Here is a 27,030-nt window from a genome sequence, read left to right as displayed (position 1 = left end):
CAGGGGGAGTGGNTATTTGACAGAGAGAGAGACAGCCAGCGAGAGAGGGAACACAAGCAGGGGGAGTGGGAGAGGAAGAAGCAGGCTCCCAGCGGAGGAGCCTGATGTGGGGCTCGATCCCAGAACGCCGGGATCACGCCCTGAGCCGAAGGCAGACTCTTAATGACTGCGCCACCCAGGCGACCCTCGCATGAATAAATAAAATCTTAAAAAAAAAACCCAAAAAACCAAAATGTGGTATACAATGGAATATCATTTGGCAACAAAAAAGGAATACTGATTGGGGCGCCTGGGTGGCACAGCGGTTAAGCGTCTGCCTTCGGCTCAGGGCGTGATCCCGGCGTTATGGGATCGAGCCCCACATCGGGCTCCTCTGCTATGAGCCTGCTTCTTCCTCTCCCACTCCCCCTGCTTGTGTTCCTTCTCTTGCTGGCTGTCTCTATCTCTGTCAAATAAATAAATAAAATCTTTAAAAAAAAAAAGGAATACTGATAAATGCTACAACATGGATAAACCCTGAAAATATCATGTTAAGGGAAAGAAGACAGACATAAAATGCCATATGTTATATGATATCACTTACATATGAAATGCCCAGAATAGGCTAATCCATTGAGACAGAAAGTACATTAGTGGTTGCTAGAAGATGGCAGGGGAATAGGGATGGAGAGTGACTGCTAATTTACTTTGGGGGTGATGAAAATGTTTTATAATTAACAGTGATTGTTGCACAATCTTGGGAATACAATAAAAACAACTGTAAAGCACTCTGAGTGAATTTCATGGTTTGTAAATGACATCTTTTAAAAAATTAAGGTATAATGGACATATAACATTATATTAGTTTTAGGTGTACACGACTTGATATTTGTATATATTGCAGAATGATCACAATAAATCTAGTTAATATCCATCACCATACACAGTTACAAATTTTTTTCTTGTGATGAGAACTTTAAATATCTATTGTCTTAGCAACTTTCAAATATACAACACAGTACTAACTATGGTTACCATGCTGTATATAATATTCCCATGACTTATTTATTTCATAGCTGAAAGTTTGTACCTTCATCCATTTTGCCCATCCCTCACCCCCAACCTCTGGCCACTATCAATCTGTTTTCTTTATCTATGAGCTCAGGTTTTGTTTTTTCTTATTTAAGTTTTTATTTTAATTCCAGTTGCTTAACATAAAGTGTTATGTTAGTTTCAGGTGTACGATATAGTGATTCAATGGTACCATATATCACTCTGTGCACATCAGGACAAGTGTAGTCCTTAATCCCCATCACCTATTTAACCACCCCCCCTTTGTTAACCAACAGATTGCTTTCTATAGTAAGAGTCTGTTTCTTGCTTTGTCTATTTTTTCCCTTTGCTTGTTTCTTAAATTCTACATATGAGTGAAGTCACATGGTATTTTTCTTTCTCTGACTTACTTCACTTAGCATTATACTCTCTAGCTCCATCCATGTCATTGCAAATGGCAAAATTTCATTTTTATGGCTAAACAATATTTCATTGTATATATACATCTTTTTTATCCATTCATCAATAGATGGACACCTGGGCTGCTTCCATATCTTGGCTATTGTAAATAATGCTATTGTAAACATCAGGGTGCATGTATCCCTTTGGATTAGTGTTTTTTAATACTTTTGGTAAATACTCAGTGATGCGATTCCCAGATCATAAGGTAGTTCTATTTGATCTCACACGGTATTTATCTTTCTCTGTATGACTTATTTTACTTAAGCATAAATGCCCTCAAGGTCTATCTATGTTGTTGCAAATGGCAAAATGTCCTTCTTTTTTATGGCTGAATAGTATTCGTGTGTGTGTGTGTGTGTGTGTGTGTGTACACAAGTTTTTTTACCCATTCATCTATCAAAGGACACTCAAGTTGCTTTTATGCCTTGTAAATAATGCTGCAATGAACTGTAAGTTATACCTTAAAGCTATTATTTAAAAAAGTCTGCTTCAATCAATGCAAAGTGGCTTCTAATATAAAAAAACATATTTAGGAACCAATAATTACATTCAAGAAGATTACTGTTAAATTGTTTACAGAACATAAGTAATTACCTCATTAAAGGCTCTCTCTGATCTCGCATCAGCCTCATTGTAACTTCACAAGCCCTTCGAAAAAGACCTTCTGTTCCCATAGGACCCATTCCATTAACCATATTATGAGTCAGTCGAAATGGAACAATTTCTGGAACTTCAAAGGTTTCTCCCTTAAAACAATGCATTTTATTAAAAAGTAACAATGTTAAAATTTTAAATCTTTATGCAAAAAAATGAGAACTTCATGTCTAGACTCTAAGCAAAGTGCAAATCACGAAGGAGCCATATAACTCTACCTTTGATCTAGAGGATGGATGCCCACCTGTCACTGAATTACTATAATGAATATTACTATAGAGTTTTTATGCATTCAACATTTAGTCTCATATTAACTTCCTTAATGTTCTTCTTGAATAATATAAAATAAAATATTCTAATATTTTTCTTTTTTAAGACTTTCACTTTAAAGCAGGAAAGGAAAAGAAATGGCCAAATGTTAGATGCTCATATCCCTCAGACAGAATATGTAATATATAATATAATGAAGTCCAGTTCATTTATTTTCTGCCATTTTCAACCTGCCTTCCATAAAACCTTTTTATTCCCAAACTTACTGAGTTTTCCTAAATTCCTTTCTTGTATGATTTAACATATACCAGTGGTTTATCTCTGATTTGGTTTATCTCTGTTTTTATCTCATGTGTATCTGTGACCTTTCTTGGTTTCCTGTGACAGCAAAAGGCAATCCATAGAGAATGGGGATGAAGAAAACTGGAGGTTAACCTACCAGTCTGCCTTCCAGGATCATAACATTGGAAAATTAGAAGGGGCTTTAGGGAGAGTCCAACCACCTTAATTTATTCCCAGGCCCAACTCTGGACCTACAGAATCTTCTGGGATGTCTGCTAGATATTTGTGTATTTTGTTTAAATTCTTGGATGATTCTGGTATGCTGCAAGATTTGGAAACCATCATATTAAAAGGTTTTATCTCTCTAAAACTGAGTCTCAATAAAATGAACTGATCTGTCCATGTTCACATAACTAAGAACTGAGTCAGAACTTGAACCTTTGGATTTCGAGTTCAGTGCTGATTTTACTTTATCAGTATTCTGAGTTCTCTTCATCCTAAGTTGCTTTACTGAGGACTCAGGAATTCACTGATCAAAACCAGTCAACAAACTCTCAGTGTGACTCCACTGTGACTACAACTGCCACCAACGGGTATATCTAGGAAAAACAGTTGTTGAGGAAAGGAAACTGGGAGAAAACATACAATTACTAGAGTAAGTCACATCACTTACCTTATTGAAGAGACAGTTGAAATCCACATGTACACATTCACCAGTCAAAGAATCAAAGAGAATGTTTTCACCATGACGGTCTCCAAGCCCCAGGATATAACCAACCATTGACATAACTGCGGTGGAACGACAGTATGCTGATCTGCTACTGTACCTAAAGAAGACACAATGCCTATCAAATATCCTAATGCCACATGAGGCAACATAAATCTAAAATATTTTTAAACACATTAATCATAACAATGTATTATCTTCTTAGTAACTTACCATGATGTAGGATCAGGGAATGTCCTCAGAAACCACTCATGAAAAACAGGAGGATGCCTGGGTAGGAGAAATTCTCGGAATACTTTGAGTTTTTCAGACAAAGCTGCGGATTTTGGTAGCATACACTGGCGAAGTTCTTTTCCTGTCATATAAACTCCTACAAGGTAGAGTGGTTTCCATTAATCACACAAGCCAAATAAGAAAACGGGCAATTTTTTAAAAAACATCTATTTTTATTCAAATTGTTATTCAAAAGCTAGAATAGAAAAATTGCAATTATGCATAGGTAAATTTATCTTATTACAATGAAACAATGCAACATATTATGTTTCCCTATACTTACCCAAAGTAAAGCCTCTTGTTGATGAAAATTAATGTCAACTAAAATTAATGTTGTGGAATCAACTAATTTCAGAAAATATCACTCAGAATAAATTCAATGTGAAGAGTATCGTTGGAATTATAAAAATGCTGCAGCCCCCACTAAAATTATAGTGATTTCTCCGTTCCTCAGCATGTAGGATAGGTCCACACAGAATCATTATTAAAAAATCTACAATGGTGCTTTGAAATAATTTACTCTGTGTGAATGCTAGCCTGTTAAGCTTCGTTGTATACCTGGTTCTTGAGTTAATCTTGCACAATGCAAATCATCTGGAAAAACAGAAAAGCTTTTCCTTCTGATACATTGGTGAGCCTCTGTTAGATGGGTATATGACTCTAGTCTATTAAGTGCCTTTTAGGCCCACCTTGGTTTGGTGCTTTGTACACCCAAACCACAGCCAAAAGTTTTATGGATAAGTCTGAGATCTGAGGTTTTTAGACTCAAATGTCACATAGTTCCCGTGTGTTTATGATATTAAAAATATTTTTAAAAATATTTTTAAAAATCCAAAAGCAATAACTAAAACACACACAATATTTTATCTTTCCAATAAAATAGTCAATAGCAAGTTCCTTGGAATAAGAGTCCAGTCTTATTTTAAGTTTCAGCTCTGCAACTTATCATCTTTGTGAACTTGGATGTTACTTAACCTCTGGCACTGTACATAAAATAGGGATAATCAGACTTATTAACAATAAAAAATAAAGTATATAACATACTTAGCACAATACTGCAGTAATTTATCAATATCACTTATTGTTATGAGTTAAATTGTATCCTCAAAAAAATGTGTTAAAGTCCTAACCCCCGGTACCTGTGAATGTGGCCTTAAAAGAGAGGGTTGTTGCCCATGTAATCAGGTTAAGATGAAGTCATTAGGGTGGGCCCTTATTACAATATGACTGGTATATAAAATATTATATAGGAAGAGAAAACAGAGACATATAGACTTAGGGAAAACACTGTGATGACAGGAGAGAGTGAAGTGATCCATCTATAAAACTAAGGCACATCAAAGATTGCTGGAGACAGCAGAGGCTGAAGAAAGGCATGGAAGAAATTCTCCCCTAGAGCTATCAGAGATGTGGCCCTCCTGACACCAAGATTTTAGATTCATAGCCTCTCAAACTATGAAAGAATACATTTCTGTTGTTTGCAGTACTTTGTTACAGTAGCCCTAGGGAAATGAATACACTTATTTTCTACCTTATTCTGATAACTTGATCTATTTACTTTCAATGTACTGCATCATATGCATTTAAAAAATTTTATTTTGAAATAGTTCTAGACTTACAAAAAATTGCATAAATGATACAAAGAATTCCCATATATTCTTCACCCAGCTATTCTTAACTCCTGTCTTTTATAATAATAGCACAATTACGTAAATTAGGAAATTGATAGTTACAATATTATTAACTAACCTTCAGACCTTATTCAAATTTCACCAACTGTCCCACTACTGTCTTTTTGTCTGGGCCAGGATCCAATCCAGGATCCCATATTACATTCAGCTGTCATGTCTCCTTAATGTTCTCAAATTTGGGAAATTTCTGTCTTTTTCTTTTATTACTTGACATTTTTTAAGAGTTCTAACCAGTTATATTTTTGTTTCTCCACTGTAGTTACTACTTTTTTTCCCTTTATAATTAATAAGTATGTTGTGGGGAGATACTTTGATACCCTACAAATAACCTGTTTCTCATCGTACTTTTGCTCCTTCGTTTCAGGATCCATTGATATTCGTTACCTGCAACAATTATTACTGTGGTCCTTGCTAATTGGTCATTTTCTATTTCCATCATTTACTCTACATTTATTCACTGCAATTATATTGTAAGGAAGAACTATTCCTACTTCTCTACTTATTATTTATTTATATCAGTGCGGATTCATGTCTATTTATTTTATTCCATGAGTTATAATCTAATATTATATCATTATTTATTTTGTTGCCCAAATTATCCCAGGTTTGGCCAGGTGGAGACTCTAATTTCAATCTAATACTTAACAGCTCTAGTCTAGCCTTCCATTTCCTTTTCTTTCTTTCACAGTGAAAAAGCTAGCTCTCATTATCCACAATATATTTATTTATTTGCTAAAGTTTAGTATACACATAAAGTAGTTTCAGAATTGCTAACCAGTACTTTTGTGAAAAACAAATTTTCATATACATTGTTGTAAACTACATCAACTTCTTTTGGGATAAAGACATAATTAGGATAAAGAAGGGATTAGAACACTAGGAAGAAAAACACATAAGTACATCTGTATATAGAATCTCATTTGACCTAGAAATTCTACTATGGCTTATACCGAAAAAAGGTATAATGACATATGTTAATAATAATTGCACACATTGGCAGATTTTATAGTCATATTATATATTCATATTTTAAGAATTAATTGTAGTACCCTTTTCCTTATATAGTTTGGTCAGAATAGGTCTCAAGCCAGCAGTGTTGTTAACCCATTCAATAATACCACATTCATCATTCAGGGGAATAACTGCATATGTTCGGATATGAAGTTCTCTTCTACGAGATTCTGCATCTTTTCTTAAGCACTATTAAAAAAAACACACACACAACACAAACTTAAAAATTCAAAATTTCCAAATGTCATGTTAAATATATCTAAAGGTTATTCATTCCATAGCAAAAGAAACTCAGTGAAAGTTTACTATGCGGTATAGACAAATAATTCTTCAGGACGTTAGGAAAGGAAGCTACTGGGATAGTATCTATAGTCTTTTTCCAAATCATTAAAAATGCCTTGGGCAAGTCCCTCTTTTTAATTATTCACTGTTAATGTGACAACAATATTATGTTCAAAATATGATATTTGTATATTTAACAGTGACAAAATGTTCTTTTATTTTTTATTGCTTTATAGATATCACTGAAATATTAAGTCCTTAGACACAAAGACTGGTATTTAATTTTGATTACCTAAACAAAAAAGTATGAGTTTTATAATATCCTCAAAATGTCATTTTATTCTTGCAATTTAGTATTATGGCTTCATTTGAAAAACGGTCTCCTAGCAGAAGAAAGCTTTTTACATCTCATCTGATTAATCCTGAATTATTCTAGGTAAGGATAAACAGTATTTTGTTTAATTCTGAAACTGTATGAAATAAACAAACTGATCACACAACTATAATTGCAACCTGTCCAATTCAAAAGCACAATCACTAACCAAAAAGGTAGTTTATTTTTATTTTTTTTAAAGATTTTATTTATTTGACAGAGAGACACAGAGAGAGAGGGAACACAAGCCGGGGGAGTGGGAGAGGGAGAAGTAGGCTTCCCGCTGAGCAGGGAGCCTAATGCGGGGCTCAATCCCAGGACTCTGGGAGCAATGACCTGAGCCGAAGGCAGACGTTTAACCAACCGAGCCACCCAGGCGCCCCCAAAAACATATTTTAAACTTTAGGAATAAATAGGCTACATAAAAGTCAGCCAAACAGTACAGCATTAGAATGACATGTAAAGATCAGTTTGTGGTCTCCTAGACCAACACAGACTGTAGTTTTTCAGGCTATTGTATTTTACCATAGCAATGTGGGGGAACGGTAATGAAATAATCAGTAGCAAAGCTGATTAGGATAAATTTGTAAACTAAAGCCAGGCCAGTTGATACTCCTAACCAGAAAAACACTCAAGGGAGCTTCAGATGAACATACTAACAGTTTAACAGTCAGTGAATTAGGTTACCAATTTACTAAACATTTTAAATAAAAAATAATCCTTCATTTCATAGCGCCTTTGAAAAGGGTTTTTAATGTGTTATTAATTTTTAAATTATTTTTGGTTACACTAAGTAAAAATCATAGTTATTCTTTTTTAAAAATGAACTTATCTGTTGCTATATCTTTTCTATGTTAAAAGTTCGTAACTTTTCCTGCTAATAAAAGAGGTCCTAAGTGAAATGTGGGGAGAGGATACAGAGGAGGGACAAAAAGTTTATAAAAAAATAACTAAATTTCATCTTTCTATCATATGGTTTAATTTTTACCAATGGAAAAAACAGATGCTATGTATTTACAAATACCTGGCCACAGAATAATTCAAAATACCTGAAGTCATCCATTTATAATAAACCCTAAGTAAGATTTCTCATATCATCTCTGAGACAGAAATCAAGCACTTACCAAATGTACTGAAAAAAATACTAATGATCACCTTTAGGTGGTGTGTTGATAAAAACAGATCCCAGGGGCAGCTGTGTGGCTCAGTTGGTTAAGCATCCAACTCTTGATTTCAGCTCAGGTCATGATCTCAGGGTTGTGATATCAAGCCCCACAGTGGGATTGTGTTCAGCAAGGAGTCTGCTTGAGATTCTCTCTCTCCCCTTCTGTCTGACCTTCTCCACCCCCTGCACTTTCTCTCTCTCTCTCTTAAATAAATAAACAAATCTTTAAAACAAACAAAAAACCCCCCAAAACAGAACCTGATGTCTTTTGTCTAGCACTAAAACATACATACATCTGATAAAGTCTATTACAGATAATTTAAACATTAAATAGAAAATATTTTCCCTAACATGTGTTACACATTTTTCTCAATACGATAAAAGTAATCTTATTTTTTAATGTAAAAAGTTATATGAAACCAACAATTCCACTTCTGGGTAAATACTCAAAAGACTGAAAGAAGGGATCTGAAGAGCTATTTGTACACCTATGTTCATAGCAATATTATTTACAATGTAGAAGCAATCCAAGTGCCCACTGATAGATGAATGAATAACAAAATATAGTATACACATACAAAGGCATATTATTCAGCCTTATTCAGGAAAAAAATTCTGACACATGATATAACATGGATGAACTCTGAAGACAATGCTAAGTGAAATAAGCCAGTAAAAAGGGACAAAAAATATATAATTCCACTTCTACAAGGTATCTATCGAGAGTAGTCAAATTAATGCGATAGAAAGGAGGATGGTGGTTATCAGAGGCTGGGCAGGAAGGGAATGAGGAGTTATTGTTTATTGACCAGAGAGTTTCAGTTTGGGAAGATGAAAAACGTTCTGGAGAGGGATGGTGGTGACAGGGTTGCACAAAAATGTGTATGTGCTTAACGGCACTGAACTGAACTGTTAAAAGTGGTTAAAATGGTAAATTTGATCCCAATAAAAAAAATTAAGTGAAAACAAAAAAGGTAGTACATTTCATTCTCTTTTTAAGACTGATCTATCAGCATTATGAAAAGCTCATATCACATGATAGTAATTACGATAATTCTAAAATTGAAGCAAACTATCTCCAAACCTTATTAATCAAGGAATTGAATTCCATTAGTCTACAATCCTTTCTCAGGTCATCTTTTGGCTTACACATCATGATGTAGAACTTTCCATCTGATCCTTTCAAAGAGATCTTCTTTGGTTTCTGAAGAGAAGCAAGAATTTCCACCTAAAAGATAATGAGTTATATATAAGTTAAGGTCAAGACTTTTTGTTTAAATTTTTTATATATAAATATTGTGTTACCTAACAAAAAGAATGTAATAACCTATATTGTGTAGTAAGTTTATCATTTTAACAATTTCTTTTATCATAATCACCAACGATCTACGAAAAGAATGCCCATAAACAGAGAACCACTGTCACCCATTAGGAATGGCTATAAAGTAAAAGGATTACCTCATCAGCAATCCAAGTACTTACACATCCAAATTTAGGCAGCCTCTTCAGGACAGCCACAATATTTAAAAGATCTTTTTTAAGATTTTATTTATTTGAGAGAGAATAAGAGGGAGAGAGAGAGATTGTGCACACACCAGCAAGGGGGAGGGTTAGAGGGAGAGGGAGAAGCAGACTCCCCACTAAGCAGGGAGCCTGATGCAGGTGTGGATCCCAGGACCACAGGATCATGGCCTGAGGCAAAGGAAGTCACTCACCTGACCCAGGCGCCCCTAAAAGATTTTTGAAACATTTTTTAGAACCTGCTTTAGATCTGGAGACACTGTTTTTAAATGTCTCTAATGGTAAGAAATGCTTATCAATTTAATGTAACTTCATTTTTGAAAACAGAAACTCTTCCAAAATCAAGTCCACCTAATGAGGTGAGTTAATAAGCTGAATATTATTAAGTTAAAAACAAAGCACGACTGTAAGTAAGTAAGAATGATTTCATTACGTGGTTTAGTATCTAGCTCTGAAGCAATTAAACAAATGTTTTGATACATAGAATTACTGGAACAAACAGTTTTCAAAAGTATTTACTTAGAAATGCTCTCGTACCACTTTTTAAAAAATAGTCACATATTCAGGGGCACCTGGGTGGCTCAGATGGTTAAGAGTCTGCCTTCGGCTCAGGACATGATCTCAGGGTCCTGGGATTGAGCCCTGCATCAGGCTCCCTGCTCAGCGGGGAGCCTGCTTCTCCCACTCCCTCTACTGTTTCTCCTGTTCCCCCTCCTTGTGCTCTCTCGCTCACTCTGTCAAATAAATAAATAAAATCTTTAAAAAAATAAAATAGTCACATATTCATAATCACATATTATACTTAAAAAAAATCAAGCTCTTCTTAGCTGAATTTTGCTTCCTCCTAAAGTATAAGCAAAAACTGTACTTTGTCCTCCTCCATTTTTAGGACAAAAGAAGTATGCAAAAATCAAATTGTGAAAAATAAAAATTAAACTAAAATAATAGAAGCATCTAAAAAAATAAAAATACTCGGTTGAATAGGGGCTTTTTTTTTTAAGACACTGTCCTAGGGGTTGTAGAAGATCAAAAGGAGAGTAAGCACGAACACTGTGTGTGTATATCTTACAATATATAGGGGAAGATAAATGTGTATGGTTGAAACATTGACAATACAAAGGTAGTAACTGATTAGAAACAGACATGTAATGTTAGCAATATGTACTAGAGAAGTGTAGGAGAGAAAACCTACGTGTTCATTGGAGGACATAAAAAGCTATTGTGAAGGAACCATCTCCCTATTATGCTATTTAAGATGCAAGGCTCTCATTCATCATAATACACATTAGAAAAGTATCAGTCTTTTCCATATGGATATTTCTATAGGTCACAGATATTGGGTATGTGGGATTTTTAACATTTAATTTTATCCCAACTATAAGTATAACACAGTTTTACTTTTCTATATTTCTTATCATTTTTTACTTTGCAAATAAAATGCACTTAGTCTCTGAGAAAAACACTTTTAAAAAAACTTAATTTGAAATTTTTAACTTAACTAAATTTTAAAATCATTGAGTTACATAACATTGAAGTTTACCATATCATCGAAGCTTGCAATATAGGCCCAATGCCCAGGAAATGGCTCATGGTTAGCATGGGCACCCGGAATTGATGGAAGAGTAGGTATCATGACTGATTGTAAAGGAATGAGGATTTCACTAAATGTTGGTTCTTCTACCAGCTTTTTAAGCATTTTAAAATGAGTGCTCATGCTTAATGTGGAACTACTTCCATCCACCTAGGGAAAGAAAAGAGTACATTTTAATTTCTCTGCGTTTACCTTGATTATAGAACACTTATTTTCAACCAAAACAAAAATTTTACTTCTGTAGTATTTTAGTTACAATGGCTAAGCAGTCAGCGGTTTTCTAAGAATTTGTCATATATCTCATTTTACCCTCTCCGTACTCTTTTGCCTTATCAATAATAGTACCTGTATCACAGGACTGTTTAATGACTAAAGGAGACAATAAAGGCCTACAATCCATTATCAGACATTACAAAATCCGAAAAGCTGTGTAAATCAAACTTTTTTTTTGTACCAAATCTCATTTGGCAGCAAAATGATACCTGAACTTCTCACTTAGTAAAAAGATTAGTATGTTTTACAACAGAAACTGTTATGTAACTGGTTATGGGATACTCTATCTGAATACTCTCAATATTGAGTACATACACTACATTACCTTAAATATCTGAAAAATTTTGAATTCCTTAATGCAGCCTAGATGGCCACAAAAATTTCAGATAAAGAAGTGAAAACTTATACCTGTAAAGCACTTAGAAAAGTGTCAGTGTTTAGTAAATGTTGGCCATTATCATGATAATGCCAAGAGCATCAGAAGTCAAAAGGACTAAAACAGAGAACAAAAACAGATTACTCTTTCAAGGTGTTTACTGATAAAGGGAAGGTGAAAAATAGAATAGTCTGTATTTTCTCACCTATAAACAGCTAATAGACTGAATATTTGTTAAGTGAAATCTGGCTATTTACCTATAAAGAGTCTCTCTCCCTTTCCTCATAACTATCCTCACTCCTCGTTTTTACCTTTTCTGTGTATATATTTAGGGATTTTTCCCTTCCATTTCCTTGAGCAAAAGAGTTTGTTACCCCTGTAAGCATGTTCATACTTTAGATACAAGTGTACTGAAACTAAAGTAGTTCTTAAACTAGATGATAACCATCTGTTTAGTTCCCTACAACACTTATCAGCACTGATATGCAGACACAAAGAACAAGTCTTCATTATCTTTGTTTCACTTAGCATTAGCGCCTGTCAACACGCAATGAAATAAGTGTGTACTAAGAGAATGAATGAAATGAAAAGTAAACCAAAAATCCAACCTTTTTTCGTATACATAGGTTAATGTATATAAGTTTTGAAAATTTAAAGATATGACACAAAATAATAACAGAGACGACTTTTACATAATTGTTTTTCTACAGCTTATTTCATATCCCTCTACTTAAATTAGTTCTAACTAATATGGATAATTTACTCTCAGAATCTACACTAAGAAGAGCTTTTAGAAATTTTAAAGTATAAATTTGAGAGAGGGACTTGTTAGAAATTTTAAAAACCACTTTATTAAGGTGACTGCATATATTTAAAGTACATAATTTAATGAATTTTTATGTATGTGTATACCCACTTATGTTAGAATTTTAACTTAATTAAATCATGTGAAAGAAACCCAGCTAAAATCATAGAGAAGTTTTATATAAATGATCAAACACAGGTCTATAAGTAGGAAGATTTGTGATCATACCGGTTTATTGCACAATTCCAAAAGTTTATCTGTTAGGCGAGTTGCATCTCCAATAAATTTTTCTAAGGATTTTTTCATATGAATAGCTTTATTTAGGATTTCCTTGCATCTGTTCACACGCATGGGATAAGAAGACTGTCATAAAAAAAATTAAATGTAGTTTTATACAAGATTTTTTTTTAAAACCCAGAATTTTGATAGACACAAATCAATTTAAAAAGTATTCATGATGAGAATTTATACTGATGCAAATTTCCTGGAAATCAATTTGGCAATGCTCTCAACAGCCATAAAAATGCTGTTATCCTATGACCTCATGAATTCCCTTCTTAGAATCTATCCTGGTGGAATAATCAGAAGTGAGAACAAATATAGATATGTCTAGATGTATTTATTACAAGAGCAAAACAATGGAAACACAACAGTTAAATAAATTATAGAAAATAATTACAGGTTAACTACTAAAGAATTTTACATACTTATTAAAACTTTGTCTTCAAAGAATATTTAATGCATAGGAACATGCTACGGTAAAATGTTAGGTGAAAAATATCAAATTATGTATCTCTATAATCCAAATTTAACATTAAAATATGTACAGAAAACACACATACAAAAATACAGAAGAATATTAATAGAATTACTGAATTTTAGTTTTTTTAATAACTGTATTTTCCAAATTCTCTAAAATATTTATAATTAAATATATTTACCACCTTACAAATGCCCATTAGTAATACAATGAAGTTATCTATTATTAATAACTTAGATACTTTGCATAAAACACTTTGAAAAAATAGGCTACCATTTTATACCAAGCACTAACAGTTTGACTTCATAGAGAAAAATCATGCTGAATTCTTTGATCTTACATACGAGTCCTTTCATTTGATATGGTAAATATTTCTGAATTTAAAATGATACAAAATGCTTCAATTTCTTTTTTCAAACATATAAAATTTATCTTTTGCTACTAATCTAAGAAAGAAACACTGGAACTTGCATCTTCATATTAGTATTAAATAATCAATGCCATATAGAATAGAAAAAGACACTGTTATGATTACTATATTACCTTTGACACAGCTGTCATCATCCACATTGCTTGTTGAGGATAGGCCAGGAACACTTTGGCTATAATTTCCATCAAGACAACAAAAACTTCATCATGAGAATGACAAATTCGGGAGATCAACTGCGAAAAAGCAGTCAAAAACTGATATGGTGCTAAGTGATTTGTGTGCTCTGTGATAACCTTGTTTATTTTAGCTAAATCATTTCTCATTTGTACACGATCAGAACGGCCAGCTGGAAAAAAAATCAGAGTTAAAAAAACAAAGAAAAAAACAGCACATCAGTTCAATTCACAAAAGAAAAATTTTATTTTAAAAACAGCTTTACAATATGTTATTCCCACACCCAAAGCTAGATCACTTGACAATTTGTGAACATAGTTGTCTTTGTCTAAATAGGAAAACATATTTAGGGCCATTAAAAAACTCAAGGGCTATTAATTTTCACTAGAAACACAGAACAAGCCACACTCCACTATAAATTTCAGGGTAAATTATTTGGCTTAAGCTGGTATCTCTCAATATGTGTTACGTTCAGGAAGGAATGAGCAGATTCTCATTTGCAGCCCTGAACTGCAACAACTTAATGTCTTTGTGTTTAGTGTTTCTCCTCTTTGTTAGCATTCTTGTTCACACTTACATTCAATCTAAATTATCAAATTCATTCCTAGCTTTTTGTAAGTTAGATTGTCAAGCCACATGTGTCTTTATACCAAAGTTAAAATTTTTCTTATCCCTTAAAATTTTTACATAAAAAATTATACCTTTTTCCCATTCATATGCCTTAGCACCAAAATCAAGCCATAGTGATAACATTCGTGGCATTGACTGATATATGAATTGGTTTCCATATTGTAGAGATCTGCAATTATACAGAAAAGATGTTATTAAATAGTGCTCTTTTTTACATTATATGGATTAAAATGTAAAGACATAAACTACCACTTGAGTTTTACACAGCCTTTTCACAAAAATTATGGTATCAGTATTTCTTCTTAGTAGAGGCTATCTTTGATTCCCTTCTTTTTTCTTTTTTACGATTATTTATTTATTTATTTATTTGAGAGAGAGAGACCACTGTGCGTGTGAGGGTGAGAGAGTGTGAGCGATAGTGGGGAAGCGCAGAGGGAGAGGGAGAAGCAGGTTCCCTGCTAAGCAGAGAGCCCAACTCAATCCCAAGACCCTGGGATCATGACCTGAGCCGAAGGCAGACACTTAACCCACTGAGCTACCCAGATGCCCCTTTTTTTCTTACTATATTCTTCACTAAGCTCTACATTGCTTATACCAAAAATAATACAAGTAATGACCTAGTCAAAGTTCTGTCAGTACTTTCAAATTGTCCTTCAGGTCTGTATCTTCGTTTGCATTCCATAGCCATAATAAGCCTATCAGGTCCAATCACTCCGTTTCTGAGAAATTAGAATAACTTCGTCTCCCCAATTTCACATTTCTTCTCTTCAATATATTTTGGACTAATGTTCCTGAAATTCTAGCTTTATCATGCTCTCCCCCTGTTCAAAAACAGGAATCAACAGCTACAATTTAAGACCTATATGAAGGACTCTACTTGGTATTCATATATTCACAATCTTATTTCTTTATGACTTTCCAATCTCACTACTCACCAGATTATACCTTCCATTAAGTATAATTTCCTCACCATCCTCTGAATAAACCATTCAACGCTGTTTCTCTGCTAAATCTGTGAAAAGTTAGTAATGTCGTCTTCTTGAATTAATTATCCTTCAAATCCTACCTTCTTCCTGAGGCCCATCAAGATTTCTGTAGCAATGCAGTACAAAGAGATATACTTTTGAAATCATGAAGCCAGTAGCTTGAGTTTTGACCTCAAGTTTGCCCAAACTCTATGAATTCTCGACTTGTTTCATTTTTGGTATCTTGCTAATAGAAAGACATTTCTCATATTTATGCCATTTATTTTCATAGCTGATCACACGTTCTATTATGTTCCATTATTTAAATGTTTTTTATGCTTAAGGTTTCTCTAATAGCTCCTTGAGAGGAAACACTAATGCTTAGTTAATAATAACATAGTATTTTGATCATGCAGGGGATAAGTAAGTCTCAATAGCTAAGTTTACTCCCTTAAGCATCCAAATGTTTTTTTTTGTGTTCTATGAATAGAATATGTTCTAAAATAACCTTACCTCCTCAAATCGTTTAAAAATTCCCACAGTATACCTAACACTTTTCTGCACATTGAGGATTCTAGGTAACTTTTTGTTTTAGAACAAATGTATTAAATAAATTCTGTATACCAATACACATGTATATGGATGCTAAAACTAAAGAACAAAAGCAAGCTATTACTTATCTTAGAAAAGAAAAATGCATTTAATAATTGTCCTTTACTTATGTTTCCACTTCAAAATGCTAATAGGCCAAGAATTCTGCTTTAATAACAAGCTATTAATAACAATTAATAAATAAAATTAGGTTTGAATTTTATAAAATTTGAATTCCATTTTGAGAAGAAAGGTGTGGCCAAATCCTGCAATCCAAACACCAATAATGAACAAACATTACTTTAATTTCTGAAAATACTGAAGAAGTCAAAGTATCTAATAATAGACAACTTTAAAGAAATTTATTGCTCTGATATAAGTCATCCTTTAAAATAAAGCAAGAGTACACGAGTATGGGATGCCTGGACGGCTCAGCCAGTTAAGCACCTGCCTTCAGCTCAGGTCATGGTCCTAAGGTCCTGGGATCGACTCCTGTATCGAGCTCCTTGCTCAGTGGGGAGCGTACTTTTCCCTCTGCCTGCAGCCTGCTTCTCCCTCTGCCTGCCACGCCCCCTGCTTGTGCTCACTTTCTCTCTAACACCAGCAACAACAAAAAAGAGTACATGAATATGATAAGAAGAATGAATGAAGGGGCTCCTGGGTGGTTAGTCAGCTAAGCATCTGCCTTTGGCTCAGGTCATGATCCCAGGGTCCTGGTATCAAGCCCTGCATTGGGCTCCTTGCTTAGCGGGGAGTCTGCTTCTCCTCCTGCCCCTCCCACCTCATGCTCACAGTCTCGTGCTCTCTCTCTCAAACAAATAAATAAATAAATAAAATCTTTAAAAAAATGAATGACATGTCATTATTACTTCTTAGGAAATAGTATGTGAAGACATAAACAGTAGGCATGAGACAATACACTATGTGATGATAATACACCTAATATATAAAATTAAGTTATATTCTACCTGTTATCTAGTCTAAACGATAAACTCTTTCTACGAGTCCAATGTCAAAAGCATTTTCATTTATAGTATTTCTTAGCAGAATGGGCGGGAAGAAGACATTCCATTGGTAATTATAACCAATAAATATATTACATTTAGGGTCTTCTGGAATTCTAGGGAAGGGGACTCAAGAGATGGGGGTTTGGAATGGGAAGGGCACTTAATTTTCATTGTATAATATTGGTACTACTGAGTTTAAAAACACATATGCACCTTACTTTTTCCATTTACAAAGTTATTTTTTAAAAGGAAGAAAGAATGATATAAAGAAAAAATTTATATCTCATCTAAAGTTAAAGACTGAGAAATCGTTCTTTTTGATAGCTGAGTAATATTCCATTGTATATATGGACCACATCTTCTTAATCCACTCATCTGTTGAAGGGCATCTCAGCTCCTTCCACGATTTAGCTATTGTGGACAATGCTGCTATGAACATTGGGGTGCATATGGCCCTTCTCTTCACTACGTCTGTATCTTTGGGGTAAATACCCAGTAGTGCAGTGGCTGGATTCAAGCAGAGAAAGACAATTATCATATGGTTTCTCTCATCTATGGAACATAAGAACTAGGAAGATTGGTAGGAGAAGAAAGGGATAAAGAAAGGGGGGGTAATCAGAAGGCGGAATGAAGCATGAGAGACTATGGACTCTGAAAAACAAACTGAGGGCTTCAGAGGGGAGAGGGTGGGGGAATGGGATAGGCTGGTGATGGGTAGTAAGGAGGGCACACATTGCATGGTGCACTGGGTGTTATACGCAACTAATGAATCATTGAACTTTACATCAGAAAGCAGGGATGTACTATATGGTGAATAACATAATAAAAATATTATTATGAAAAAAAATAAAGTTAAGGACTGAATCAGTGGTAAAGCAGAAAACATACTGGATATGCTAAAATCTGTGATTAACAGTTCAAGATCAAGAGTCATTGTGACGTATTTAATCAGCACACATCAGTTCACACACTTACCTGCCAAAATGAAGAACTATATACCGAATGAGATCACCCTGCTTTTCCATTTTGTTGTCTGTGACCATGGGCATCAATTTGTCATAATACTTGGCAAGGTAAAAATGCCCATCCTCCCACTCTGGCAGGAACAAGGTCACATCCTGTAAAAGACAACACCAGATACTCACCTAAGAAAACCCCATACTATACTGGGAAATAAAGTATGAATAGATGATTAGGGATCAAAAAGTACAAGACACACATGCAGGAAGAGCAAAGTCAAAGGCAGAGTGACTTTTTCACTTGGATAAAGAATTTTCTTAGAAAGGTTTTCTCAGGATGGCTGGTTGGTTCTGGTGAGTTGTCCACTGGCCAACATGAAATAGTGTTGGGATAATTAACTATTTAGGGAAAGAAAACTCCACTTACATTGCTAGTTTATATATCATCAAAATAATTTCCAGATGGATTAAGGTATTTTATGAAAGTGTTTATATGTATATTTTTATTATTAAAAAAAATCTCAGTGAAAGGAAAATATCAAAGCTCTGAGGAGGATAGTACTTTAAAAGCATAAAAATATAGTTTAAAAAATTACATCTTATTTTTCTCCAAGATCTTTCATGCGTTACTACCCTCCCTCTCAACTCCTTTAAAATCAGGTTTCTAAGAATTCACGTCTTATTCACTCCGCAAACTATTTCTTCATGGTTTCAGTCTTTGGCATTGCCCAAAAGCCACTTCTGAAATCTAAAAGATCCTTCCCAATTCTGATCTCATTTGAACTCTCTTCAGCATCTATTTCTGTTGTCCACACCATTTCCTCTTTGAAACACTTTCTTCCCTTGGTTTCAGTGAGGCCACAATCTTCCAAGTTTTCTCCTACCTTTCTGGCCACTCCTACTCTGTCCTCTGTATCATTTCCTTTCCCTTTCCCTGCCTTTTAAGTATTTGTGTATTTATTTTAAAACAATACTATTTGGAATGTGATGGAAAACACACAGAATGACAGACTATAAAAAATAATTCTTTTTAATGAAGTTTCACTCTTAATTCAAGCAAGTATGAGAACATAGTTTGAAGTAGGAACATAAATGAGATCTTGAGTTTCCCCTGAACCTAATCCTGCATACAGATGGCACCTGCCTGTGGAGAGAGGAGAGAATGACATGACTAGATGTATGGAACAGATGCTGGATTCATGTGCCCAACCAGCCAAGGCTGCCAGTGCCCCTCCCCAATCTAGTCAGAGAAGCAAAGGGAATAAGGAAACATACTAAAAGTTCTTTTAAAAAGATATTTTTCAGTCTGGTTTTACCGTCATTTTACCCTCCTTCTTTCCTCTTACCTGTCTCCTCCTTCCTTCTTTTCTGGTTTAAGTTTTAAAAATTTATTTTGGAAAGTAAAATTTACATACAGGAAAATACACAAATCTTATATGTATAGCTTGATCAATTATCACAAAATAATCACACACAGGAATCCCAGAAACACAAGCTCCCCCATTCACTATCCCAATCACTACCTCCTTTCTTTTCCTTGAAAATAACGACTGCTGTAGAGTGCATGTTTGTGTACACCCACCCCCAAATTCATGTTGAAGCATAATCCCCAAAGTGATAATATTTGGAAGTGGGGCCTTGGGAGGTGATTAGGCCATGATATGGAATCCTCATGGATAAGATTAGTGTCCTTAAAACACAGACCCCTAAGACCTCCCACACCCCCTTGTAAGATTGCAGTCTATGAACCAGGAAGCAGGCCCTCATCAAACACCAAATGTACTAGCACCTTGATCTTGCTTCTGAGCCTCCAGAACTGTGAGAAATGAATGTCTGTTGTTTAAGTCACTCAGTTTATGATATACATTTCTTATAGCATATGGTTCTTATAGCTGCCCAAACAGACAACCACTATTTGAACTTCTAATACAGTAATTTTGTTTTGCCCATTTTTGAACTTTATAGAAATGGAATCATACTACATGTATTACTTTCTATCCAGCTTTTTTCATTCAACATTATGTTTGTGAAACCAATCGAAGTTATTGCATGTAACTTTGGTTTGTTGGTTTTCTTCATTACATAGTATTCTATTATAGGAATATCCTAGAACTTGTCTATCCATTCTCTTCCCTTCCCCACCTCTTGCTTATCCATTCTATAACCAACTGACATTTGGGTTACTATATATATGCATTATACATATACTTGCCTTATATTTTTTCATAACTGCATTGCTCTCAAAGTTAGCTGTTTCTTCCATAAATCGGCCCACTAGTAGCATAGCTCGACCATGGATTAACATGTTCTTACTCTCAGTTGGGGTTTTATTTTCAGGAAAACATAATTCAACACCCTTCTGAAGAACAATTAGTGCCTGATGAACATCACCCTAAAAGGAAAAAGGCAACAAGTCTTTTAAGTTATTTCTGTTTTCTGAAAAACAAAATAATTAGTACTTTAAGTCCATTAAGTATGTTTTATGTATAAATCTTCATAATTTCATATTCATCTCTCATTTCCCTCCTATGAAAGTATAATCCTAAAAAGGAAGCATCGCTTCATTTCATGTAGAACTCATATTCATTCATTCATTCACTCATTTTTACAGTCAATCAGAGTACAAGGAACTGAAGATATATGTAGATGACTGGGCATAAACAAGCACGAGCAAATAAAAATACCTGGCTTAAAAAATTTCATAGTCAAGTGAGGAAATTGACTATGTAGAACAGCAACACAACGCTAAAAGCTATTAACAGAGGAATACATATGGGTATTATTAAGCACAAAGAAGGGAATCTCCTAAATATACATGAAGATACAGGAAAATGGAGGAGAGCAGCACTCAGGAAAAGTTACCAAATGAGGAAAATTTGAATTAGGTTTTATTTTTTATTATTTTTTTTATTTTTATTTTTTTAAAAGATTTTATTTATTTATTTGACAGAGAGAAAGGCAGCGAGAGAGGGAACACAAGCAGGGGGAGTGGGAGAGGGAGAAGCAGGCTTCCCGCTGAGCAGGGAGCCCAATGCGGGGCTTGATCCCAGAACCCTGGGATCATGACCTGAGCTGAAGGCAGACACCTAACGACTGAGCCACCCAGGTGCCCCCTGAATTAGGTTTTAAAGAATGAGTAGCAATATTCCTAGAAGTGAATCCAGTGAAGGACATTCTTGGTAAAAGGAATAATAATTTGGGGCCGCCGGGGTGGCTCAGTTGGTTAAACGTCTGACTCTTGATCTCAGCTCCTCCAGTCTTAATCTCAAGGTTGAGGGGAAAAAAAAAGGAATAAATAACTCTACTTGGAAAAGGCAAGTAGTCTGGTTTTAGCCAAAGCCTTAAGGGTTTATGAGATAGTGAGTGATAAATGATGTTGAAGAGACGGACCAGAACTCGATCAAAAAAAGCCTTGTATACTTTCTGGAGGTCAGACTTAATCATAAAGGCATGAAGGATACTTCAAAAGATTTTAATCAGAGGAGCTACATGATTCAATGTGCATTTTAGAAAGACCACAAACTGCAGTCATGTGCACAGAGAAATAGGGGGACTCAAAAAAAAAAAGTTATTAATATTATTAGAGGCTATAAATGCTAAGGGCATGAATGAAAGCAGCAGAGATAAATGAGAGAGGATTCGAAAGTTGTTTTTTTTAACTTTCAAATATGCAATAAGGTATTATTAACTAGAGTCACCATGCTGTATATTACACCATGACTTATTTATTTTATAACTGGAAGTTTGTAACAAAATGTCAAAAGATGGGGCACCTAGAGTGGCTCAGTTGGTAGAGCATGCAACTTTTTTTTTTTTTGAGCACGCATGGTGTGAGGCTCTATCTCACAACCCTGAGATTGTGACCTGAGCTGAAAATCAAGAGTCAGAAGCTTAAACAACTGAGCCACCCAGACACCCCAAGGCTGCTCAGAGTCATGAGTTTGAGACTCAGGTTGGAAGCAGAGTTTACTTAAGAAAAAAGAAAATCAAGAAGATATTTCTAGGGAACATGTAGTCTCCACTTGGATGTGGAAAATGAGGGAAAGGAAGAAGTTCAAATGATACCCAGATTTTTGTCTTAGATGAGAGGATACAATAGAGTCCTATTTAGAGAAACAGAGAATATAGGAGAAGCAGTTATTGAATAGTAAAGGATGAACTGCATTTTGAACATACTGAATTTAAAGTATTACAAGACAAAGACTAGCATTAACTTAGAAAAAGACCAGGTACTGACAAGTATAAGCTGAATCATTACTTTCGCCTCCACAATCACAGATGGCACCAGCTACAGTTGCTGAATGTCAATTTCAGAACATGCTATGCTTACTACTAATTCTAGACAGGTGGCAAACATAAAGAGGTATGTAAGTAATAACCATTTAAATCTGGGGCGTAATCTTTGCAAGTAGTTCAGATACTCAAAAAGCTTCTTTCTCATTACTATTGCTTCAATCTGGGGATTGCTGGGGACTTTTGTTCTTATGCTAAGCCTTTCCTGATAGGCTAGATTAGAAATTAATCTTGACAATAAAACTGGACTAATTATCTGCCAAGGATAGAAGTTTGGAACAGTGTTATTTTCATTTAACAAATATCTTTTGAGTGACTACTACATGTACCCTGTATATATACAGGAGGTAAAAACAAAGTAAAAATTGGCTGCTTCCCTCAAGGAAAAAAAAAAAAAAAAAGGAAAACAGATGAAAACTGAAAGAACTGCACTTTAACCTTGAAATGGAAAAGATGCTTGGGACTTCAGGAAAGAAGGAATGGTTTCTTCTAAATTATGATAGAATGATAAAGATGACAGAAAACGACTCTGAAAGTAGATTAGGGATCATCTCTTAGGCATTGATAGGTAGTATATAATCTACAACAGAGTATGTGTGAGTGTGTGTGTGTGTATTTTTATATATATATATGATGTTCTCTTGGCCATTACCTTGGACCACAGCCACTTTGCCCTTTCCACATACAGTTCAGCAAGCCGTGATTCTCCAGCATTAAGGAGAGCATTATAGGCTGTCTGGTGGTGACCAGCTTTTCTAGCTACTCTGGCACTCTGTAGCCAGCATTCTCCAACCATTTCATTGTAATCTGGTCTAAATGAAAATGACAAAAACAGGGGGAAAGAGCATTTTTCAGTATATTCAACAATTTAACTAAAAATATCTCTTTTTAAAATGGAACCTTCTCAATATACTATTTCAAAGAAATCAAAGAAGATTAATTTGTTAAAAATCTGATTTAATTTTCTTAGCGTGCTCAAGTTTTGTCAATTATAAGTCTATGAAAACTCTAATACTGACTTATATCTGTACCTCTCCCAGATACATTAACAATAAAAAATGATATATTGCATATTAAAGAAATTCTCAAGTTGTAGGTTCACTTCAACTTACATAGTATTGCTTTGACAATTTGATAATAGAAAAATATAGATTCAAAGAGAAAATTAAGAAAGATAAATACTCCCAAGTAATATGCAAATGTAATAGTAAATTCATGATTGCTGACATGAGAAAAAAAAAGAAGTGTGAAAAACCTTTTGTTGAGGCTTAATAAAGCTCTCCGGAGAGCCAGGATGGGCTCCTTGGCTCTGTAGGAATTCTGGGTCATTTCTAGTCGAGCTACCCAGTTTAGAGAATCTTCTTGAGAACTGTCACCTGGCGAACGGTGAAAAAGTGGTTTGATGCTATGCTCCAACTCACACAACATGTGCAATCTGAAGAGAGATAGAGCCTATGTTAAAATATTATCATATTCAGCCTATTAATCTCATATACAAAGCACATATTCAAATTAGCCATGAAGAATCTGAAATGTGAAGTCTTTGGAAGAACTTCAGCCAATATATATTCTTGGTAATATAAACAGTAACATTTTTATCTTTTTAAATTGGATATAAAACACAACTTAGGTTGATTTAAACGTTTGGTGCTTTGCTATGGTCCCCAAATTCCTATTAAATTGGAGAAGGGTATATAAAACTAAATTCAAGTGTATGAAAACAAATTTTATTACATATGTAACAACAAAAAAAATATGGATCCATTATAAATCAACAGAAATATCTGCATATATTGCTGGTGCTTCTGTAAGAGGGCCTGATATAGTAGATGCCAGCAAAAAATTGTGAAATAATGCAATTTTATTTTTTCTAAGAATGATGGAAACACTCACGACACATTCACACTAGCTTTTTTTCCATTTGTTATACTCAGTGTCTATGACTCAGTGTTCAAGGACGCAGTTGAGTAGCTACAGAAGAGAATCTCAGTGGTCCAACTTACAGTTTCATTAAACTATTACCAAAGGGGCCAATACAAATTATAGTGAATTCTTCTAAATTAAAAAAAAAAGTTATTATTTATTTTTAAAATTATAACATCTATTAATTTCCTCAGATGAACTAACAGACCTGAAATGTTTTTCATCATTTTCTTCCTTACCTCTAAAAGTTAATTTTCCTTTCTACTAGTGTAATGCCTACATTTTTTGGGCGGGAAATGTCAAATGCATTTTTAAATGAGGAGAGGAAACTAACAAGTACTGAGCACCAAAGTGCCAGGCAGGGTACATGTCTACACTACTTAGGTTAGTTATAGAGCAAGTACAATATGACGTTACAAAAGGATGAATACAAGATATTCTTATTTTTTAGAAGTCTCATAATTGCCTTTCCAATGAAAAGGATATATATTAGAACATTTTTTAAAAACTAAAGGGTGAGGGGCACCTGGCTGGCTCAGTTGTTACAGCATTGAGTTGTGAGTTTGAGCCCCATGCTGGGCATAGAGATTACTTAAAAAACAAAACAAAACAAAGAAATTATTAAGGTGATTGCGAGATAAAGGAATAAAAGAGCCACTGTGTGTAGATACACGATACCAAATATATTATTGCTTATTTACTAACCAAACGTTCCAATCTGTCAGAAGACAGTTATACACCAGGAATATGAAGATGGAAACCCCCATATACCTTACAATATATTCATATCCTCGTTGATAAGAGCCTCTTTCGAAGCTTGCAGCTGAAAGAGGTACAATTTGTTCTGCTCTCACTAGTTTCAGTGTGTCATAAAAAGCTGTGGTATCTCTTTTTTTGGCTGATAATAATAGCTGTCCCAGTCTGACACTCCATGTTGTAGATTTCCCATCTGAAAAATAAATGTAGAGTCAAGGAATGCCATAGGGCCCCAAAACAAGCCTTATTTCATTTCGTAAAATGGTCAGCAGAGATACTGGAACAGATGGTTTCATTCTACTTTGAACAACTAAACAAGGCAATTATAAAACAAGCTGAAAGATTAATTATAGATGTTACTTAGCTACTTAAGTCAATATTTATAGCATATTAAAACTGCTTATATAATAAGAAGTAATTTTACCTGCTGCCAAATAGTTTTCCACCAAATCCCACTGTGACAATTTCCAAGCTGCTTCCACTCTGTATGTGTTTAATTCATCTGTCCATTCAGACCTATTAAGAGAAGCCAATATCAACCAAACTTTATTTATTTAAAGTGGCATTCAGAGATTTTTTCTTTGTTTTAGAACTCTATTTACTATATTTATTTATTACTCTACTTATTGTATTATATTGTATTTTTGTACTTAGATACAAAATAATTATCTCTATCCAAAATAACCCCTCAATTGTTAATCTTTCCATTCCCCCAAAACATTTTTTTCAATAATTTCATCTAAAAGGGCCATTTAAAAATTCCATTCCTTAACAAATTAAATTGTGCCATATATTAGAACAGAATCAATGCCTGGGTAATTACAAAGTGCAGTTGTAAAATTAGCTGTGTGCTTAACTTACATTTAAAAAACGTAATACAGGAGTGAATTTTTTACTTACAAAAATCTAAAATAGCAGCATAAATACTGAATACCCTCTACTTTCTAAAAGCTGTTTAAAACAAGGCTAAAAGAAATGCACTAGAAATACAGTTTTCTGAAGTCCAGTTGTCAATAATTTTACAAGCTTATCACCAGATGCCAAAAATATCAAAATTTTAAGATAAAAATCCGAGTAGAATTAGCAGGATTTGCTATCTAGAGGGGATGTGCCATACTAAGCATTACACCAAGAAGTACTAAAACACAATGAAGATCAGGCTGTGAGAACTTATCCAGAAACACAGGAAGATTAAAAATAGTAATAGTCAACAATTTTGAAGAAGTATTTGTTTAAATGCAAATATTCTCCCCAAAGAAAACACAACCATTTGATTCAATAGGGAAGAGCAATCTTGACTGAATATTGACACTTGCCTTTTCAGAGCTCAAAGATCAAAAGGCCCTATGTACCCTAGATCCAGAAAGAAGACAAGAGGAGTCTAACTGTTCAGCGCACATAATTAGGAAACTTGACATCTAGGCTTGACCCATGACAAACCTTCCCAAATTACTTTATTTATAAGGTCTCTCAACTAACCTAGAGAAACACCTAAAACAGAACCGTTCTTTCTCTGCCTCTGCAAAGCTTCCTCCCCCATTTCATGAATTCCGCTACTGTGAAACCATCTGATTAACAGTGAGTTTCTCTGCTCTCAAACTTTATAGAATTGTGGTCTTTACAAATCACAGCTGGGAATTTATAGAAACTATACTCAGAAGAACTGTTTTGAGAGTCCTAACTAAAAACGGTGGCCAGTGTGCTCTTTGGTTAACTGAGATACCATCCCTTTTGATCAGATCTCAGTGCCCAGA

General features: G+C 34.4%; 1 protein-coding gene across 3 annotated transcripts in view; it reads right to left on the bottom strand.

The window, feature by feature from the left end:
- The window catches only part of ATR (ATR serine/threonine kinase), a 93,429-nt gene that overhangs the window by 5,099 nt on the left and 61,300 nt on the right, over positions 1–27,030 (bottom strand). For 2 of the 3 annotated variants that reach the window (XM_002916862.4, XM_034661880.1), the window contains 15 exons: positions 25,701–25,792; positions 25,292–25,469; positions 23,853–24,032; positions 23,250–23,409; positions 20,517–20,696; positions 18,321–18,463; positions 14,854–14,951; positions 14,092–14,324; positions 13,017–13,151; positions 11,284–11,484; positions 9,307–9,450; positions 6,441–6,591; positions 3,641–3,797; positions 3,374–3,527; positions 2,089–2,240 (listed from right to left, as the gene is read on the bottom strand). In XM_002916862.4, coding sequence (XP_002916908.1) covers positions 2,089–2,240; positions 3,374–3,527; positions 3,641–3,797; positions 6,441–6,591; positions 9,307–9,450; positions 11,284–11,484; positions 13,017–13,151; positions 14,092–14,324; positions 14,854–14,951; positions 18,321–18,463; positions 20,517–20,696; positions 23,250–23,409; positions 23,853–24,032; positions 25,292–25,469; positions 25,701–25,792 — 2,358 coding nt within the window. Of the gene's footprint in view, positions 1–2,088; positions 2,241–3,373; positions 3,528–3,640; positions 3,798–6,440; positions 6,592–9,306; positions 9,451–11,283; positions 11,485–13,016; positions 13,152–14,091; positions 14,325–14,853; positions 14,952–18,320; positions 18,464–20,516; positions 20,697–23,249; positions 23,410–23,852; positions 24,033–25,291; positions 25,470–25,700; positions 25,793–27,030 lie in introns of those variants that run through there. The other variant, XR_004625986.1, reaches the window with a different exon arrangement.

This window comes from Ailuropoda melanoleuca, chromosome 6 (genome assembly GCF_002007445.2).
Source record: "Ailuropoda melanoleuca isolate Jingjing chromosome 6, ASM200744v2, whole genome shotgun sequence".
Classification (NCBI taxonomy): Eukaryota; Metazoa; Chordata; class Mammalia; order Carnivora; family Ursidae; genus Ailuropoda; species Ailuropoda melanoleuca.
This window is presented reverse-complemented; position numbering and strand designations above follow the sequence as displayed.